A 21,431-nucleotide genomic window follows, 5' to 3' on the forward strand; every position below is an offset into this window, starting at 1 on the left:
CCTTCAGGGGCTTAGACAGAACTCCAACCTTTAGGGGCCTCTGGGTGGGAGCAGAGCTTCGGAGGTTGGAGCCACTCTTCCCCACACAGGTATGCACTGTGGGCCTGCAGTGCTGCTCTTCGCTAAGCTCTTGTGATTTGATTTCTCAGCCTTTTACCCAAGGGTAATTCATCAAATCACATCTTAATGAACCAATAATTATGCTTACAAGGAGTTTTCAAAAGAGACAGGGCCTTTATATCTAAAGAAGAAATTAGCCTCAGATGGCACAGAGCTGAGTTATTTCTTGTGCTAATTTTCCAAACAAGTACAGAGAGCTATCCATAAGGAAAATCTTCATATTTTATTTACCTTTTTGTTTTGTTCCTAAAGAGGATAAATTCATGTGTTTAATTAACCATATAAAATTTTCTTTAAATGTTTTGAAAACAAACCATTTATGGCAAGACACACAACCTTTTTCTGAAAGCACACGTAAGAATCATCTTTAAAATTGCAGCTATGGCTGAATCGATTACTATAACAGATTTAATTTCTTAAATGCTTGAAATGGTATGAAAGGGAGAAAAGGAGGTCTTAAGAAACTTAATTTTAATACGATTATGGTAAATGAGTATAAGATGTTATAAGTGTGTGTGTGTGTGTGTGTGTGTGTGTATGTGTGTGTGTGTATGTGTGTGTGTGTTCCAGAGGATAAAGAGGGGATATTATCTTCTGGCATCTTCTATGCTTTCCATTGCAATCTGTGAATGAGAAGATATAGGTGTGGCTAATGCAGGGTGGGATGCCACTCCTATATATTAGCTTTGCAGTCCTCAAGGATAGACCACTGTGTTGAGGACTAGAAGCAGCTCCTGTGCACATTGATAGCCATTGGTCAGAATCTGTAAAGGTACAGTAGGTTTACAGGAAGAATTCAGGACAAGTTAACCCAGAAAGAAATTGAAGGAGACATTAAGATTCACAGTAATTAAGGATTTGAACAGTACTTAGTTCTACTATAGAGTTCTTGGTATTTGTGTCTAGTAGATTTGATAAAATTAGCTTTAAAATCTGTTATAAAATTTATGGATAGTTTATTACTTAAAAGTAAGCAAACAAGCAAACGAAAAGCCCTGTTTAGAATTTCATATCTGAGGCACCATTTCCTCCCAATGGCAGCCTCCTGCAATCACAGACAAAATATCCAAGGGCACTTAGTATTTCAAATATTGTGTGAGAAATATTTTTTGTTTCCTCAGTGCTTGAGAAGCGGAGGGAGACAACAGCTTATTTCACATTCTAAAACACTGAAGTGTTACATTGTCTCGTCCGTGAGATGAGATTTTGGCTTCCTTCTCCCCCAGAATTTTATCCCATTTTGCACTAACACTGCTTTTCTTAGAGACCTTGACTAACTGCAGACTTTGTCACCCACAGCATCTGCAGGCATCGCTGTATCCCAGCGGAAAGTGCGGCAGATCTGCGACCCCATTCAGCAGATCCTGATCCAGCTACATAAAGTTATCTACATCACGCAGGTCAGTGTCTCCCGCTGTACACCTCTCAGCCACAAGGCCAAGCTAACAAAGTTGAAAGCACACAGCCTTGTGGGAGCCTGAGTTAGAGTGACCACGGAATTGTTCTCACCCCTCCTGCAACGTATGCATGTGGGGAGTTGCCTAGAAGTAAATCAGTCCAGTTTTCTCCATGGTTTCCACCTGTCTTCTCCATCCTAAAACAGACGTCCACACAAGTGGATTTGTATTGTGATGAGCAACAGGGGACAGAGCTGGGTTGCTTCTCTACAAGCAGTTCTATCATAGGAATAAAGGGAATGGGACCTCTCCTTTCTCTCTTAATTTTTAACCTTAATATTTTATTGAATATTTTATTTATTTACATTTCAAATATTATCCCTCTTCTCTGTTTCCCCTCCACAGACTCCGTATCCCTTCCCTCTCCCTCTGCTTCTATGAGAGTACTCCCCCACCCACCCACCCACCCACTCCCACCTCACTGCCCTGGCATTTCCCTACACTGGGGAATCCAGCCTTCACAGGACCAAGGGCCTCTCCTCCCATTGATACCGGATAAGGCCATCCTCTGCTACCTATGCAGCTGGAGTCATGGGTCCCTCCATGTGTACTCTTCGGTTGGTGGTTTAGTCCCTGGGAGCTGTGGGAGAGGGGGTCTGGTTGGTTGATATTGTGGTTCTTTCTATGGGGTTGGAAACCCCTTCAGCTTCTTCAGTCCTTTCCCTAACTCCACCATTGGGGTCCCCATGCTCAATCCAATGGTTGGCTGGGAACATCCCCATCTGTATTGATCAGGTTTTGGCAGAGCCTCTCAGGAGACAGCTATAACAGGCTCCTGTCTGCAAGTACTTCTTGGCATCCACAGTAGTGTCTGGGTTTGGTGTCCATATATAGGATGGATCCCCAGGTGGGGCAGTCTATGGATGGCCTTTCCTTCAGTCTCTGCTCCACACTTTGGCCCCGTATTTCCTTAAGACAGGAGCAATTCTGGGGGACCTCTCCTTTCATCTGATTTGACAGCAGAGCCTTTCAAGGATATGATAGCCAGACTCACCCCACCCCAATTTCCATAATACTCAGGACTATTAAACCTTCCTATTTGTGAATCTGAGTAATACTTCGGTTCTGAGAAATTTGGGGCTGAAGACGAGCTATTGGTTACGGACCCACTGGATCTAATGCTAAGCAGCTGGGTACCCCTTCATCTAAGACGTGTGCTACCTACTAGTGACATGTTCCTTTTTTTAAATTTTTATTTTTTGACATGCTTCTTTTTTAAGAAATATAGATATTTGGGTAAGAAAATAGGTACTTTGAATTTCAAGATAGTGTCACCTGGTGCTTTTGTGAAATCCTTTGCTCATTTGTCATATAATGAGTAAACACCTATTCAAGCAGCAGACACTGTTCTAGGTTTTGAGAGGCACAGATGTCTTATGGTGATTAATCTTGAATTCTAACTTGATGAGCATTAGAATCAGTAGGAAAGCGTGTCTGCGAGGGAGTATCCAGATCGCATTAGATGAAGTTGAAAGACCCATCACAAGTGTGGCTGTATCACAACTAGAGTCCTGGGCTGAGTAAAGATGAGAAAGGGAGCTGAACGTGAGCAGTGATCCAGTGTAACCATCTGTGTTCTGCCTCTGGGTGGAACTGTCCATGCTGTGACAGACTGTAGGCCAGAGCAAAGGTTACCTCCTCTCCCCCCTCCTCTCTCCCCCCTCCTCTCTCCCCCCTCCTTTCTTCCCCCCTCCTTTTCTTCTTCTTCCCTCTCATCTCTCTGTTGCTTCATCTGTCCTTCCCCTTTCCTCTCTCTCTCTCCCCTGTCCTTCCTTCCTTCCTTCCTTCCTTCCTTCCTTCCTTCCTTCCTTCCTTCCTCCCTCCCTTCCTCCCTCTCATCCTCCTTCTCTCCATCTTTCTATTGCTTTTGTCAGTGGGTTTTTTTTTTTTCTAAGCAACAAGATAAATAAGTAACCCTGATTACCTTGAGAACAAAAGAGCCACTGTGGGAGCTTCATCAGGGTTCAGAAAGATGCCCCCATTTCATGTTCTGCGGCCCAATTCAGTACCTTTAGGACTAAGGCATTGCACCCAAAATGAGGTGGAGTTTGGAAATAGAAACTTCAGTGAGGTTTGCTGAGGTGCTGTGCTGGAAAAACATAACTCCTTCCCTTGGAGACAGGCAGACATCGACTCTGAGATTCCTGCTGAAGACTGCTGGTGATGTGCTGTGAAACACCTTCAATAGGATAGGAAAGGCCCCGGAGGAGGTGGGTTGGTAGAAATGTCTGGAACACTATCACCTACAGGAGGAGCCACTGAATGTGACTAGGAGCAAGCACTAACCAGCAGCGATCCCAGCAGGTATAGATAAGTGTTTGCTGCTAGCACCAAGCAAGGCCAGAACATCCTCAACTCAAGCTCCATCCTCCCCTAGGGTCTCTCAGCAGTTCTTATGCTGGATGAGTTTTGTATTTTTTAGCCAGTAGCATGCATTCATTCCATGCTGACAGCTCAGTCATAATGACTGTAGATTTTCCAAATGTGCTTTAAGAACACTTTCAGCTTCATGTTATTAACACAGCAAAGAAAGGTTCCCCTCTGGGAATTCTAACACACAGTGCTCAATACAGCCAGTGTCATCACAGGAAGGAGAGAACACAGCTGAGGTGATATGTTGGTGCAGAGGAACAAGTTGTACAAAGGAAGCCTGTCAAAGTATAATTAACTTAAGGCTTCCCACTCTCCTCCTGAGGACCAGAGGAGAAACTGATGAAAACCTTGCTTCTGTTCCTGTCCAGTTTCCATGCTTAACATGTCAGTTTCACAGACATAACATGTCAGTTTCACAGACATACCTGCAAAACTCATCTCGTGGTAATAGTTCTACAAGTCAGGATGTTAGACTTCTTATTTCAATTGTACATCTTAACCTGCAAAGACAGTCTTAATGCCAGCATGCTAAGAAGGCAATGAGTACTTCATCTCAGATGCTGGAAATCAGTGTCTTTGAGCAGCTGGAGATTAATGCTCAAATGTTACTTTGTAGTTATTGCATAGGTAAGACCCTCAGAGCTGAAGGAATCTGAGTGGCTTTAATTCTCTACTATACTTTATTTAGTTTGTTAAACAAATGCTTTGAAGTCATCATCTAACAACTTAAAAAATTACAATACATCTGTATCCACGAGAAGAGATAGGAAGACTGGGGAGGATTGCCCATCACTGGGGTGCTAGCAGCAGCAGCAGCAGCAGATGTCCCCCAGGCTCTCAGGCAGCCACACTGTGTTATGCAGCAGCAGCAGCAGCAGATGTCCCCCAGGCTCTCAGGCAGCCACACTGTGTTATGCTGCAGCAGCAGATGTCCCCCAGGCTCTCAGGCGGCCACACTGTGTTATGCTGCAGCAGCAGATGTCCCCCAGGCTCTCAGGCAGCCACACTGTGTTATGCAGCAGCAGATGTCCCCCAGGCTCTCAGGCAGCCACACTGTGTTATGCTGCAGCAGCAGATGTCCCCCAGGCTCTCAGGCGGCCACACTGTGTTATGCTGCAGCAGCAGATGTCCCCCAGGCTCTCAGGCAGCCACACTGTGTTATGCAGCAGCAGCAGATGTCCCCCAGGCTCTCAGGCAGCCACACTGTGTTATGCAGCAGCAGCAGCAGATGCCCCCCAGGCTCTCAGGCAGCCATACTGTGTTATGCAGCAGCAGTACAAAGCATGACTCCATTTCTCCTACCAAATCTGGTTTTAGGGACTCTAAATTTTAAGAGAAGTGTGAGATTTTATTTCTTTAAATGGTAATCTTAGAACATTTGCTTTTAACATTTGGGGGAAAATGTTAAGCAGTAAAATGTCAAAATAGAATAGAGTGCTATTTTGGTCTACTATTTATCCAGTGGAGCCCTGCAAATTGCTGGTGCCTTGCTAATATATAACTAGGTAGGGAATGCAGGGTTTTGGAAAGAATTCATATTGATGTAAGTTTGAGAAGACATGCCGACCAGGATTTCTTCTTCTTCTTCTTCTTCTTCTTCTTCTTCTTTTTTTTTTTTTAAAATTACTTTGTGTGGTACAAGAAAAACCATTTCCAGGTTTGAACTGAAGAACATATTATCTTTTCTAGAACCATTTTCTTTTTCAAGAAAATGGGCGTTCTTGCAGGCTGTGTGTGTGTCAGATGTAATGAGTCCATAAGAATGTTTATAAGCTGTGAGGTACAGTATGGCAGCCCTGTGCTAGTGGTGTTGGCTTAGGGATAAGGCTGATACAAACACACCTCAAAAGGAAGGTGTGTGACCCATCCTTTACTTACCTAGGAACAGAACCTGCTTTGCAAGTTTGCTGTGGGAGAGTTGCAAGAATGCAAGCACAAAGGAGTGCTCACAGTATCTGGCAAGCATGAGCTGTGCGTTTTGGTTCTGATTTTATACTGACTATGTTGTTATACGTACTTCATATATAAATGAGCCATCACCATTTTACGTAGTTTTCAATTCTTACTGAAAGATTGATGGATGGGACACTGTGCTAACAGTATTTATCTCACTGAGACACGGTAGCTTGCTTGCACTGCCTATCTTAGGGATGTGAGCTTACTGGAGTGAGCTCAAGTGTTTCTTCCATTGAATTCAGGGGCAATAGACGATCCTCCAAGTTAACCAGAGACTTATCAAGTTAAATAAATAGCAAGACTTGTCAAGATCTCTGTGACAGTTATTCTGATGCCTTCCAGTGTTAGGCTGAGTCCACTGGTGACCACATCTTCAATATGCCTTTGTGGCCAGCAGGATGTGAGGCCCTTCCTTTCACAGACGGCTGCAGTAAAGCTGGGAGGTTGCTAACGGGACCTAGCGCACCACTGCCCTCTGCTGTTTGCTTCAGGGAGGTGGCGCCTTCTGGCAGGAAACAATAGGGAATCACCAAGTCCTGTCTTTCTAGGCTGGGTCTCCATCCTCTCAGGGCTCCACCCCTTCCCTTGCAAAGAGACCAATGCTAAAAACTTCATTGTCTTCTTCGCCTTACATATTCCTCTGTTAGTCCATGTGAAAGGCAAGAATAATCGTGAATTTGGAGGGCTTTGAATCAGACTTCCTTCATGGTGGTACACATATTTTTATTGGTTCCAGATAGTTACAAGGTAGTAACCCAACTGAAGTCCCAGGTGGTGAAGCAGAGCTGAGTTTGATCATCTCTGCAGTGTCCCTGCCTGTCTGGGTCATCATTTGGTTGGAGTTTATAGTTTTCTTTCTTTTTTTTTTTTCTTTTTAATTGGGAGCACTTGTTTCACCCCAACCCACCTCTCTCCTCAGCTCTTCCTTTTAATGTTTAGCTATAAAAAAAAAAAAAGCTTATTGAGATGGAGACCCCTGATAATTCTGATCCTACTTCTTTTGTGGTATTCTTCTCCCAGACTTCACCTCACCCTCTGTGCCACCAGAACTCTGATTTCCCATGCAATTCCTGCCTGCCAAGCCCTGCAATTGGGTGGTTGTTTTAAATCCCCTTTTCTGAGACTCTGCTGTGACTGCCTATATATGTATGCAGTCCACAGCATCCTATCGAGGTCATAATGCATGCCAATCCATGCTCTCCTGGGAATGGTGGCCCCTAGGATTTTGTTTCTGTCTAGCGGAACTGTTACAGGAAGACACACAGGCCGACACATAGCTGTCAAGATTTTGTGTTTCCTGGTCCAAAGTATCAGATCTTCTGAAGGCTGTCACTTAGGTGCTTGGTGTGGTTCCGGCATGTGACAGACGCCTACACATGAATAGAATGTACCTCCCTTGTCAAGGGTGCGCTTTACTAAATGGAATGTGCATGTGCATAGCTGTTATGTGAGAGTGGTATCAGTAAGGGTGACTGTGACAAGATAAAAAAGCAGAGCCACTCCTCTATGCAGAGGATGAAAACTATAGCATATAATTTGCTAACTCAGAGTCCTCCTTAGGTTTTGAGGATGTACTGTTGTGCTGGCCCCATATAAGTGCTTCCTGTAGGGGCTGATGCACTGTGGAGGAGTTGGTTGTAATGGCTGTCCTCTTGCTTTCTGCAGCTCCCTCCAGCTCTGCACCATGATCTGAAGAGAAGGGTTATAGAGAGATTCAAGAAGTCCCTGTTCAGTCAGCAGAGCAACCCATGTAACCTGAAATCTGAAATTAAGAAGGTATGTGTTCTCCATGTAGACACCTATCCATGAGAGATGTCTTCATCCCAACCCTGCTCCCTGATCTTTGCCTACTGTTAAAGGGTAATGCTCAACCAAATGGGTCCACCTTCCCTGTTTCCCATGCTTCTTTTTGTGGCTATTAGCTCCAGGTGGCTGGCTGATACAGCTCTTTCCTTGTAACTACATGTTTGCGTAAGAATAAATGTCTTTAATTTTAAAATATGTATATTGCAGCCTGCCTTTGAAGCATCTGTCCCAGTATTTTGGAGAAGGTTATTCAGTGAGCCCCCTAAATTGCATTTTCTACCTGAAACCATCACTTGACCATGCAAAGCCACCATTTTAATCATCTATGGGGACAGAATGAACTTAGCCCTCCTATCTTCAACATTCTGCAGCCTTTCCATATTTGGGTACAACAAAAGTTTCTCTTCACACACGCAGAATCTAAATTGTTATAACAAATGGGAAGAAAGTTGTTTACCTATGGTGACATGAGTTGGAGACAGGAAACCCACTTTGTCCTAGAAGTCATATAAACCCTCTGTCTTGTCCCTGAAGGACCCAGTATGAGGAAAGTCTAGCTACCTTGTTGGAGATAATTTGATCCCCCAATCTCTTCTCCTCCTCTCCTCCTTAAATGCCCTCATATCCTTAAGTGATAGTATTGTGTTGGATTCCTTCTCTGAGGTTGGTTTTTTCCCATTAGTGAGTCTACTTTTAAGCACAAGCTTATCACTCAGGAAATAGGCCAGTCTCTTTGATTAGAAAAAAAAAGTAAGCAGCCTGTTTCTGCTTTGTTGGCACATAGCCATAGTGAGGCCTGAACCACTGATGTATATACCAGAGGCAGCTGCAAGTAGGTACACAAAGCAGGAGCCCATTCCTCAGAGACAAGAGAGTGAGCTGCCCATCACACGCTGTGCTGGCAAACAAGGCAAAGATAAGGAGATGGTGAAGATGAAGCAGAGGTACAGGAGGCTTCACACTTACCTATAGCATCCTAAATACCAAAAAAATACATTTTTAAATATCAGACGCTCAAGCCTCCCACAAAAGACTATAATGCTTGACTTTTATTTTCTTAGTAAAGTGATACTGAGAATAAGCCAATTTAAATACAATTTTTTTTTAAAACAGAAATTCTGGTTTTATAAGGTGAAAGCTTCTACCTCAGAAGGTGTTCATAGGCACATTTGCCTCCCACTCCGTCCATGGATTTCCCTTGTGCCTTCCTGGAAGGCAAGTTCTTGTGGTCTATCTGATGCAGGTTCCCCTTAATTTCTTTCTTCCCAGACAGTGAAGCCAATTTCTTTTCTTAAATCACTCTTCCTGCTGCCATCCTTGGTTCCCTTCCTGTGTCCTGAGAGCATCTCTAGCCAGTATCCTGGCCTGAGCACAAAGGCAGGATTTCAGGGGGATAGGAGGTTTGGGAGCTCATGTGAGAGTCTCACTGAGCCAGCCTGGCCCACACACCTGCCTCAAGCCTACCAAAGAGCCAAATTAAGAGTGAAAAGCAGGTAAAGAGACTTAGTCAATGTGCCCACTTTGGGAAGAGGGGTACAAAGGTCCAGTGGCCCTTCCAGGCTGCAGTGGTCTTCAGGAGCCTAAGAGGAAGGCAGCTTTTAAATAGGACAAGATATGAATTATGAAAGGCTCTAATCTTGCAAGGTGATCTGAGGAGCTGTCTGAACATTGGTATCTTTATCCAGGAGACAAATTCCCCTCTGGCACCAAGATTCAGCCTTTTCCTCCTAGCAAGGGATTTCTGAGGAAACTTTCAATTTCTTGGGATTTCCTTGTTTCAAAGTCTGATAGATAATGGTAGGGCCACAAATTCATCTTTAAAATGTTCTCATCTTTGTCAAGATAGTTTCTGGTGGGGCTGGGTGAGTTTTGTTTATTTTAAGCAGGGTTAGGAGACAGGCCACACTGTCTAGAGAAGGATGCCACGTCTCTTTTCTGACGAGGTAGTGGCATCTCACAATACACCCATGACCCCCATCCCCCACCTGGGGAAGAGGATACTCACATCTGGGGTTCAGTTGCAGTCAACAGATATGAGCACAATCCCATTCTTCTAAGGGAAGGTAGGCTACATAGTGAAGTATCCACGCTGCCCTGAACTAGGTGTCAGCTCCTTCCTCCATAGAGGCCTGGCTGAGGCTTCCCTGTGCATAGCCTCCTCTTCCACTCCCATGATTTAAACAACTTTCATCTGCCTGTGTCCCTCCTGGGTAGAGCCAGTCCAAGAATCTTGTACATCCTGGCCTATGGTCAGTGTTTTATGTATAATTCACATTAGGGAATGGAGCATCAATATTATGCACTTATATTTTCTTTATGACAGTCTTCATTTCTTCAACTCTTTAATAAATTGTGTGTTGGTGTGACATAGAAATACAGTTTTATGTATGTAGAAAGATCTAAACTCATGAATGTCATGACCCCGGTCTTCCTCCCTTGCTTGTAGTTTTTTTCTTTGCAATGACTTTTGTTCAGAAATGGGCATTTCATCCCTTGTACAGTCATAGAATCCTCCAACTGTCAGGCACAGGCTCCCTTGCTGCCACCTCCCAATCCTTGTCTCACCCCTCACTCCCCACCTCCCCAGGTATTTGACTTGCATTTTCTCCTTCCTTTTGAGACCCAGGGAGCCTACATCTATGGTCTGAAGGAGCTGCTATAGAAAGACTGTGGCCACCTATCAATGGCACTTATCACTTACCAATGCCTAGTGTGCTATGTGAAGGAATCCAAAGATGGAAAAACCCATTTCTAAGAACTAAACTTGTTCTCTCTAGCTCATTTAAGCTGGTCTTTGGTACAGGCTCCTTAGTCTTGGCTGCATTAATTCACTGCACCAAAGCCAACCGAGTAATCACACAGTGGCCTTGGAATTGGGATTTTCAGCAGGGGAATAAAGGAGAAGGAAGATAGAAAAGATTAGTTCAAGTCAGTATTTTATTTTATTTTATTTTATTTTTTTAATTGGTAAGGGGAAAGTTTTATTATAAACACAAGGGAGAGAAAAGTCATCCAGGCTGAACCAAGTAGTGGAATGAATGGGGCTGTAATGGTAGGGAGGATCAAGTGAGGAAGAGAAGAGAGAGGGAGCAAGAAGACTCCATGGAAATCAAAAGGCTGAAAGAGGAAGCAGGAACCTCGAGAGCCTGTAGCCAAATGGCTGAGTTTATATAGAAAGGAGAAAGTGAGAGAAGGAAGCCAGCCCCTTGGCTGGGAAGGGGGCAGGATGAAATGCTCAGAGGAACCACAGGTACTATGTGAGTCTCTTCCTAGTTTCATTGAGACACAGCAATATCCCTTCTTAAGAATAAAAAGTCATCAAGCAACCCAATTAGCACAGAGTGTACATGTTCTGTGCCTTTTATTTTCAGACTGTCCTGGTTCAAGTCAGTATTTTAAATAGCACTGTCAGTGAGTGTAAATCCATGACAATTTTTTCTTTTAAAATATACTCACTAAATCACTCTAGAAACTAATCAAACAGCATTCAAGTCCTCTCCCCATGTTTCTGAAGAGACACAGTTGATTGGTCCAGGGCAGAAATTGCAGAAGCTGGGACTGCTGTTCTGAGGTATAGGCAGCACAGCACTGTCAGGGAATACTGACCGTGCCTGAAGACTAGGAGTCATGCTGAGGCTGTCCCTGAAGCATCACTAAGAATGCCTCCACAGCAGGGCAGCAGCTTGAATCCAGGAGTTAATACTGATACTAAAGAAAAGAGATCACTCTCTGGTTACTCTCAGAGCATGCAAAGCAACCCATTCATTGTTTTAAGACTGGTTTCTGAAGGGAATCAATCATTTTTCTTCCTTTCTATTTTAAATTCTGCCTCAAGGTAAACAAATTTCTGATGAAGGGACATTTCATACTGTAGACAAGCTCCAGCTAGCATTGTAGGTTTGCAATCCCAGGGTAAGAAAGGATGGAGGTCCCACAGAGAGGGACTACCTGATGGTGTATGCCACTTGATTTAGAATACAGCTCTGCCAAAAGCCTGCATTTGCATCTGATCAAGCTTCTAAATGTGAAGTTAGCAAACTATAGTCCTTAAGCCAATCTGGCCTGCTCTCTACTTTTGTTTACATAGCCACATGCTTTCATTTCCATCTTGCCTATAGCTACTTTGTTACTACAGGCAAAGCTGAGTAGGCAGAGTTAGAAACCCTATGTTCTCCAAGCTGGAGATAGTTACTGTCTGACTCCATTGAACAGTTTTCTCGTCCCTGCTCTGGATCTTGCAGCAAATAGAGGGATAAGGACACACATAGGGCCTTAGGTCCTCTAGCCTCCCACTGCTATTGAAACAAACCAGGAGAAAGACTGATGGAGGAGACAGTTTTATAAAAATGGGATAGAGACTCCATGCCTCACAGGATGGTGGTTCCTATCTTTTCAAAGGGATGTGGCTCAGGGGTGTTATGAAACAATAAGAGCTTACAGTTCTTTGTTCTTCCATTCATGTTTCTCAAAGGGCCAAGGCTTGTTCTAACTTTTCTTAGAAAGTATATGTGTATGTTGTCAGTGCTGACCATTTAGTATTGGCTAGCCAACTTGTGTACTCTTTCTTGGGGAAAACTATTTCTCCTGCTTTCAGCACTCTTTAGTTGCTGGGAATTTCTTATCTAGGGTTGAATCCGCATGAGCTTGCCCCCTTTCATGGCCACATGTCTATCGGTATTGTTCTTGTTCAGTTCATGTTTAGTCAGCCTTGGTGGTTAGACTTCATGATACTTCTATGAGACATAATGTCACAGCAAGCTCCCTGATCCCCTGTCTCTTACAATCTCTTTGCTCTCTCTTCTATGTGTTCCCTCAGACTGACATGTAGTAGATGCAGATGTACCAGTTAGGGCTGGGCTCTGTAACTACAAATTTTGATTGGTTATGGTTTTCTGTGATAGATGCAAACAAAAGTTTCTGTGGTATGGAGTGAGAAATATATTTACCTGTAGGTCCTTTTAAAAACCCTCTTTCTGAAGTACATTGTATTTTTAGCAACAGGATAGAGATACTTTGTATCTTTAGCACCCTCTAGGGGTAGAGGGCAAATGAAAACAAAAGCAATAGCTTACTCTGGGGAGTTTCTTGAACCGCCCTGACCAAAAACTCAAAGGAAGGTTTTCATTTTTGTACTGGGGTCTTTGAATGGTTTATGGGTCTTGGGTGAGCATTGTCAGCCCAGATAGAACATTTTCATCTGCGATTCCTTGTGACTTCTCCATACATCCCTACCTTTATTTTACCCCTCCCTCTTCTGCTGTATTTATATTTCTCCCCTTCCCTAATTAGAGCTCCACGTTTTTTTCTGATTTCTTCCTTCTGGTTACTTGTATCCTACTATTATTCCTCTCTCTATTGATCCTCTTCCCGACAAGGATGTATTTTTGTTTGCCTGGATTCTGCAGTCACTAGAGGTTTTTATACTCACACCTGAAGATTTTGAGTTGGGAGCCTCAAATGAGAGAGAACATGTGATGTTCGTTTTTCTGGGTGTAAAATAAACTCATGGAATACAATCAATCTACTTTTACATGATTTTAATGATAATTTAATAAAGTAAATACATATTTTTCAAGAACCATGTTGAAATATTATGATTATAAAATATATTGTACAGAATTTGTTATCTAATTCCTGAAGGAAGGAGATACATAGGAAGGGAAATAGAAAGATGAATGAGGCAATATTGGCTGTGTGCAAGTAGATAACTAGGCACATGGAGTTCAGTGTATTGTCTCTACTTTTATAAACACTTGAGGTTTGTGTACATGTATGTAACATGCATTTTCCAGTGGGTGCCCATGTGTATAGGGATGATAGAAGTTGGGGGGTTACTTGACAGCTACAGAGGCTTTCTTCCCTCATGTGAGCAAATGCAGGCTGTGAGTGTCCCTAACAATCAATGGCCACCAAAGCCACCTTGGATCAGTGGTTTCTGAATGCAAAGAATGAATTCAATGGACAAAGGCAGGATGAGGTGTTTTGTTTGGTTGATTTTTTGTTTTCAATTTAACTGAGTTAAAGTTCTTTGAGAAGAGCAGCCACAATTGAGAAGATGACTCCATAAGATTGACATACAGGCAAGCCCATAGTGGCATTTTCTTAATTAGTGATTGATGTGGGTGAGCCTAGCCATTCTGGATAGTGTCTCCCCCCACCCCCACCCCCCGCAGTTGATCCTGGGTACAGATGAAAGCAGGTTGAATAAGCCAAGAGGAACAAGCCAATAAGCAGCACTCCTCCATGGTCTCTGCTTCAGTTTCTGACTCTAAGTTCCTGACCTGACTTCCTTGAGTGGTAAACTGTGATGTGAATTGCTGTAATAAACCCTTTCTTCCCCATATGGCTTTTGGTTATTGTGTTTATGACAGCAATAGAAATCATAACAAAGATGGCAAGTTTCAGAAAGGAGTTTGTTGTAAGATAGGTGAGAGCTGAAGACAAAGGGCATCTGGAGCAGGAGCATTAAAAGCCTTGACCTTGAGCTGTTAGTTTAGAGATTTCTCATGACTTGTGGAAGAAATTGGGTTGAGGCATGGAGAGGAGCTGGTCAGTCTAGCTGGCCTCCCATGATATGTCCATGTGCTAGGTGTGCATAGTTAGTTTGCTTACACACTCATGTTTAGCTCTCAGGGAGCTATATAAAAGAAGAAAGATAATAGGAAGGTGTACTGGGGACTGGAACCCCTAACCACTTTTGGCATGTCTGTCTTCTGGCTAGCATAGAACAACAGGCATTTTTAGCTTCTGGCAAAGAACAACAATTGAAGTCCTTATTCCCAAATTGTCTGACCAGCTAGTATCTCTTGTTCTCATTATTCTCCTCTCTGAAGAGCTTTAACAGCTGTTGGGGACTTGAGATGACTGATCTGTCTACTTCAAGCAGAATGGGGCCAGTAGGTATTACCCCTCCAATGGGCCTATCTAAAGGACCTCCAGAATGCATGGTTACTTGCATCTGCATACCAGCTGGGTGAAATGAGGAAAGGAGTGTTTCCCTGGAACCCAGCTAAAGATGTGAGGGGAAGAACAAAGGCAAGAGGAGTCCAGATGCACTGGGACTGGGGGGCCCATGAACAGTAGAGAGTTTCATCCCCCCAAGAATTGGCATGGATTTATAAAGAATCCTCAGACAGAAAACTAGGACCACCAAAATCCCCTCTTATTCTCTCCTTGATGGCTAGTCTTTAAAAGCTGCCACTGGGACAAGAGCCAAGGAAGATGCCGGGGGAGTAGGCACATGTGCCCAGGGTGTGTTGACACTGATAATTTGGAAGCACATGGGGGAACTTGAGGAGACAAAGCATTTTGCAGCTCCATCTGAGGGTAGAATCTGGTAAGGCCATAGAGATCTGTGGCCCTCCATGTGGGCAGTGCATCCAAGTCCCTTACAGACCAAGTTGATAAGAGCAGTTTGTACCTGGAATCTACCTAGTGTGGTCTTTGCTCTGGCAATCACTTGTTGGGCTCTACAAGCAGGGCTCACATTAGGGTTGCCAGAATTCTGTGCATCTCTCAGACTTAGCATTTGGCTGTCACAAATCTATGTGGTCCTTCAAGGTGTAGCTGTTTTAAAGTGCTAGTTATCCTAGCAGCTATCTATGCCCCTCTTTTCCCAGGCATGGAGTCAGCTAATGTCCTATAGAGCAGGTGTACTATTCAGGCACACTTTTGGCTTTTAGCTGTGGGCACTGTAATCCAGGGAAAGAAAGGAGATATTTAATATGATTTCCCCAGGCCGTGATCAATATTTTTGAAAAAAAGAATCATTCACTAGCTCTCAGAGGGAAGGATGAATGCATACTGGTTTGTGGCAGCTTTGTCTCCAGATTAAGATCAGCTCACTTTCTCTGGAACCCTAGCCTGGGATAGAAGGGATGGTGGAAAGACAGAATGAAAGGGAGAAATGCTTCCCACAAACTCCAACTAATGTAAGGTTCTAGGAAAAGTGAAAGGGCGATGTTAAAAAAACCAGAAAGAGAGATGGAGGACCTAACGTGGGTTGTAGATAGGTTAAGGATGAGACAGGAGAGGGGAGCCATATTACATGGCTCCTGTGCTTATCTTTCTGATTCCCAGGCTGGGAACTAATACATTTCAGTGAAAACCAGTGGTGGCATCAAGCATGCTGTGTCCTTTGGAGCCACAGAGACATTCTCACCTCAAGTGAGCATAACTCTAGATGTGTTTGAGGGCCCTGGACAATCAACGGCCACCAGAGAGCTTGTCCTGTGAGCCTGAAAAATGAATTCCACAGGCAAGGGGGAAGATGAGTTTTAGACAGGAATTTTTGTCATAGGCAAGAGCTGAAGAATAAGGATACAAACAGAACAGCGTCCAAGGAAGGGACTGCCTGTCAGAGTTGCTGTGTCTGTGAGTTAATTAACCTTTTTTTTTTTTTGGATTGAGCCATGGGGTGGGGGCTGGACATGATATCTGTGTGAAGAAGTGATACAGGAGCCTCTGAAGAGAGCAAGTAATGTCATCCATTGAGAACAAGCATGAGTTCATACAAGAGCTTAATCATACAGACCCTAGGCAAAAAAGGAGAAGAAAGACTTTGTTTAGTGGAAGAAAAAAGTGACTAGATATTGGTTATTTCTGATAACAAAGTGCTTATCAAAAGCTAATAAGAAACTAAAAGAAGCTGTAGATTAGAGAACTTGGAACATTAGGCGACATGTTATGGTTTCTAAGGTGGCTTTCAGTCTCAGGGGAAAAGGGAACTAAGTGAAACTAGAAGAGAGGGGCAGAGAGTGCAGAATGATCACCTGTGCTGCATTCCCACCCCAACCCCTCACTTCTAGCATCTTGTTTGATTGACGTTGGGTTCTGTGTCTTCCAGAGCTCTCTTTGCTGGTTAGATCCAATACCATTTGTGAAGCTAGAGTTTCTGATATGGAAAAGAAGATGTTTGAGAAATTGAGTGACTGCCTTTGTAATCTCTCCTTCCTTGCTTCTCAATAATTTCTGCCTTAAATGTTTGTTCTTAATTGACTAAGCACTTAAGTGGCACAATACCTGTCCCAAACCATGGATGTCTTGGACACAGGTGGTGCTAGCTGTAGTCTATTCTCTCTAATATATTCTAATATTCTCTAATACTTGTTAGTTCAAAAATATATGCATTCATTTGTACTTCTGAACTAAGCGTGTTCTCTAGTGCAGAGGAAGGGCCTTACGTGTCATGCAAAGAGAGAAAGCATGGAAAGGCAGGTCTTGGTATAAGCTGAGTACTCACAACACCATTGTGAGAATATTAACCACCTATAGCTTTCTCAAGCCATATGGACTGTGAGTTCAAATACATTCTGTGTCCTCTGTGTCTCCCCCCACTGGATAACAGCGACTTTGGCATCTGGCACATCCAGAATTAGAATCACCTTCAGCTCCTTATGCCCACATCAAGATCACTAGAAACATCCTTTCTTCTCTGTCTGAATGTCAATATCTTTGGATTATTTTTTTCCTCAAGTCTTTCAAGCCAAGGGTTAGAAGGTTTACTTGACCTTTGGTTGTGGGCTGCGCTCTAGTTCAGATTTTACAATTGCTTCTGTGCTCCTTATAAATGGCCTTTCCAGTTCCCTCATCCACAAGATGATGATAACGCTCACCCTACAAGGAAGTGAGTGGTAAGAGCCAAGCTGAATTTGCCATGATGTCTTAAGTACTCAGCCAGTGGCAGTGAGTTCAGCTGTGGTCATTAAGAATCTCCTAGATAAAGGCAGGCAAATTTCTGAGTTCAAGGACAGCCTGGTCTACAGACTGAGTTCCAGGACAGTCAGGGCTACACAGAGAAACCCTGTCTCGAAAAAAAAAAAAAAAAAAAAAAAAAAAAGAATCTCCTAGCTTTTGTGCCACTTGGATGAAGTTGTCCACCACTTCTAACACTTTTCATGGTGCCATCTCTGCATTGCCTGTTGTTGCATAATGTTTTTATATACTTCTCTACATATACCTGTCAGATCCCACTTGACATGGAAGGTCATTCCTGAATTCTGCAGCCCAGGAGCAACTTAAATTTTTGTGTGTGATTTTTTTGTTTCTTTTTAGTAACTTGATTGCACAGTTCTCAGTGTGAACTCTGTACACGACAGGCTCATATGAGCCACAATATCAAAAGGGTGGTCACTGTAACACACGGTAAGTCGTGTGGGCCGAGGGGATTAGTTTCTTAATAGAATATTTACACCTAGAATCTAAAACACAAAAAAATGACCCCCAAGAAGTTCTAGAATAAAAATAATCACATCTAGGTTCAAACAAGAGACCGGTGAATTTTGGCTGCAGTCTTTGTGGGCCATTTCCTACTTCCTGGAAATCTGTGGCCCTCAAACTAAAGGAATGTGCCAATGTGACACAAGACTGGAAATGTTCAACAACCTGCTGTTAAAGGCTGAATACCAGTAAAAGAGCCACCCTTCCCTTGCCATCTTAAAATGCCAGTCTTGAGGTCCCTCACTCACAAGTTACATTTCTTTTACTTGAGGCCTTAGGTCTTTTAGTGGCTGTGGAATCTTTAGGACTACAAGGTGCACTTAATAGTAAAAGTAAATAGGATTTCTGTAATGAGGGTGAACATATCAGATATCCAGATCATCCCTTGCTGAAACAACTCCATCTGAAGACACTCTAGCACCATGAAGTTGTTCTCATGGTCACAGGAAATATTCCAAGGCTTAGTGCGAGTGACTACTGTTAGCCAGGCTTGAAGAAAGGTGGACTGCCCAGGGCCATCAGATCCTTCTGCATTCAGGGTCTGACAGCCTTGTCCCCCTATACATGAATTGTCAGCTACCACTAAAGAACAGCACATGTTCAAGAATGAGAAGGACAGGGCCAGCTTTTCTTCTAATACAGTACACGTGTGGAGACTGGAAAACAATGCAGCGTGTGTTCATAGAATCAGCTGGGCAGTGATGAAATAGTTCTGAATAGCTAGTTTAAAACGTATCAAGATGATGCAGAGTGTGTAGTGAGGAGCGCATTCACCCCTGTGATCACCACCACAGCAGCACACAGTTTCCTCACTGTCCATCAGGCTCCGTCCTAGGTACACCACATCCCTGACATCCATCACCGTTCATTGGTTCTGATGGATTATAAAAGTACGCATAGGTGAAGCTTCCTGCTATGCCTCCTTCTGGGTCAGGCTTCATTTGCACACTATTCATTCACATTCTGGTGTCAGTCATTTGTTTCCTTGCTTTGTAGAGTACCACAGCACGATCACACCATGTTGTATTTGTATGTAGACATTTGAGATTTTTTTCTTTTTTTAATCACTATAACTAGTATGCTATGACTATGCTATGAACAATATATGGAAGGAAGAGAGAGGGGGGAGACAGAGAAGGTGGATGGATATGGAAGGAGGAGGGCGTGTGTACATATGAGCAGATGCAAGTGCACACACACACACACACACACACACACACACACACACCATGCATCTTCTAAATGACAGATAGCATATGTTGTTGAGCTGTGGTTTGTGCTGCCAGTCTTCTCAAGCAATTGACAATGGATATGCTTAGCTCATAAACAGTTTGTGAATCCAAATTAACTACTACTGCCCCATTCAAATTGTGCTGTCTGATTCTGGTTTACTAATACTTGATGTTCAATAGTATATTAACTGAGGTACTAAAACTTGGCCAAGCCATGTGTTGGGTGGAATTAAAGGTACAAGGAGTTGGAAAATATTAATAGCCTAAAATTTCATTGAGAAATTCTATTTAAAAATTCAGCTGTACAGAAGAGCAGTAAGCAGTTAGGACTTAATAAATTCTGTCACTGGGTGATAGAGTGTTAGGAACTAATGTTTGGAGAACGAAGTTAATTAATAGTAATTTGGAAAATGTATTAAGAAACTTGCTTACCATGGTCCCACAGGAAAGGGGCTGGATTTGGACTCAGTATACTGTTCTGTGGAATAACTGGGCTTCTTTACTCCTGCGCCTGGTTACAAAGAACATCTTGCTGTCCCAGGCCCAGGCTGTTGGATTTACGTTGCTTTCCTTTCGCTTTACAAAGCATGCTTTTCTCACATGACTATGGAACTGTCTGACTTGCCTTCATTGTAATTTTCTGCTTCCAATCTTTCAGACCTTTGGAAGCAAGATGGTGTTTCTCTGTTTACTAGGATCCACGGAACCCCAACATTCTCATACCGAGAAAGAAAGTCCCTGAATTGAATGGGACAACTTGCCCAGAAGTAGCCTGCCAGCTGTCTGCTGTCTGTCTCTCATGCGCCTTTGCATTTCCCTTTCTCAGTTGTCTCAGGGGTCTCCAGAACCCATCGAGCTGAACTTTCTTACCTCAGATTATCATTCACTTCGCCATTCACGAGCTGCAAACAACTGGTCCCCAAGTGACCCCACAGGTAAGAGGGACTGGCTTCCACAAAAAGCCAACAAACAGAAAGAACCATTTTGCTCATATAGACATCTGTCCTAAAATCACATACACACAAAGAATTTAGTCTATTTCTGCTTGTTCACTGAGGCAGCAGTTGGAGATACACTGAGTAGGATCTAGAGGTGCCTAGAGACCATGTCTCCACACAGGCAGCTCCCTCCATTGCTTATTAACACTATAAACAAACAGCAGGGTCTCTCTGTGTAAACTGTATTTCCTTTTATTTTTTTCTTGGTTGCCAGATGAAGTCAAATCTAGGAAGATAAAAGGCAGAAATGGAAGGCTTAAATATTCAAAATGGAGACAGCTTGAGGCACAACACCCAAAGCATCCACATGAGGCATCTGACTTTTTGTTTTCTCTTTAGAATAATTCTACATAGGGAAGCTGGGTAGCATGAGATCTCAGACACGGACTCTGCAAACGTGGATCTGATTCAGATCTCAGCTCAGCCATTTAGTAGCTGAATTGTACCTTTGAAGCTCAGAGTCTCCAATAACATGGGAGTAAATATAAGAATACCACACTAAATGATGAGCAAGATAAATGTTTTAGAGGTTGTATAGTCGATGTGAGGGGGTCTAGTGGACATAACAAGAGCCAGGCCTTTGGAGGGACTCAGCATGGCCACATTCTTGAGAGGCTTGAAGAAGAGAAGCAGATTCCCATTCTTCTGAGATGTCAGAGCTCAGTGCAACTGCAGTGGCACTGGACACAGGCTCCAGACGAGAAGCATCACACGTAGATAAATGTTTGATAGCTTTCAGGGGTGCACTGTTGTTGCCTAAGAAATCATTTTTTTTTGCATGTTGTCAAACTTTATCTGAATGTGTATTCTTGTCACAAATCAAATCCTGGTGGGTACAGTGTCATTTAAACCTAACCTAAGAAATCCCAAGCAAGATAACACGTCATTTGCTTTTAATAGCTGCTCTCAGATTGGGTCAGTTTACTTGCTGGTCAGATTCATCAAAGTAACTGATGTGCAGTGGACTCTGATGGAAGTCTCTCCAAAGCCCAAGACTGGGTTAACTAACTCCCCTTAGGGCAACTAGTCACCCTACTGTAGAACAGAGCTGAGCCGCTCTCACAGTAGGCTTAGCAAAACTGGATGCCAGAACCTGCTACACTATGGGCAGCACCTTTAAACAAGGCTTTAAAACGAGCCAGTACCCTGTCTTCATGCTTCTCCCCAGTCAACCTAATAACCCATCTCCTGCCTGTCTCTAGGGAACATCCTCAAAGGTCAATGAAAGCTGGCTCAGGGGAAACTGACAATTGGTTTTGGCAGCTTCCCAG

General features: G+C 43.3%; 1 protein-coding gene across 5 annotated transcripts in view; it reads left to right on the forward strand.

Annotated features, from left to right (window-relative positions):
* Nucleotides 1–21,431, forward strand: part of Nek10 (NIMA (never in mitosis gene a)- related kinase 10) — a 208,480-nt gene that overhangs the window by 175,516 nt on the left and 11,533 nt on the right. For all 5 annotated transcript variants that reach the window (XR_382965.2, XM_006518092.2, XM_011244771.1 and 2 more), the window contains 3 exons: nt 1,420–1,520; nt 7,572–7,682; nt 19,989–20,097. Coding sequence is in view for 4 of the 5 variants with exons in the window: in XM_006518092.2 (XP_006518155.1) it covers nt 1,420–1,520; nt 7,572–7,682; nt 19,989–20,097 (321 nt within the window). In the remaining variant the exon portion in view is untranslated. The remainder of the gene's footprint in view (nt 1–1,419; nt 1,521–7,571; nt 7,683–19,988; nt 20,098–21,431) is intronic.

This window comes from Mus musculus, chromosome 14 (assembly GCF_000001635.26).
Source record: "Mus musculus strain C57BL/6J chromosome 14, GRCm38.p6 C57BL/6J".
Taxonomy (NCBI): domain Eukaryota; kingdom Metazoa; phylum Chordata; class Mammalia; order Rodentia; family Muridae; genus Mus; species Mus musculus.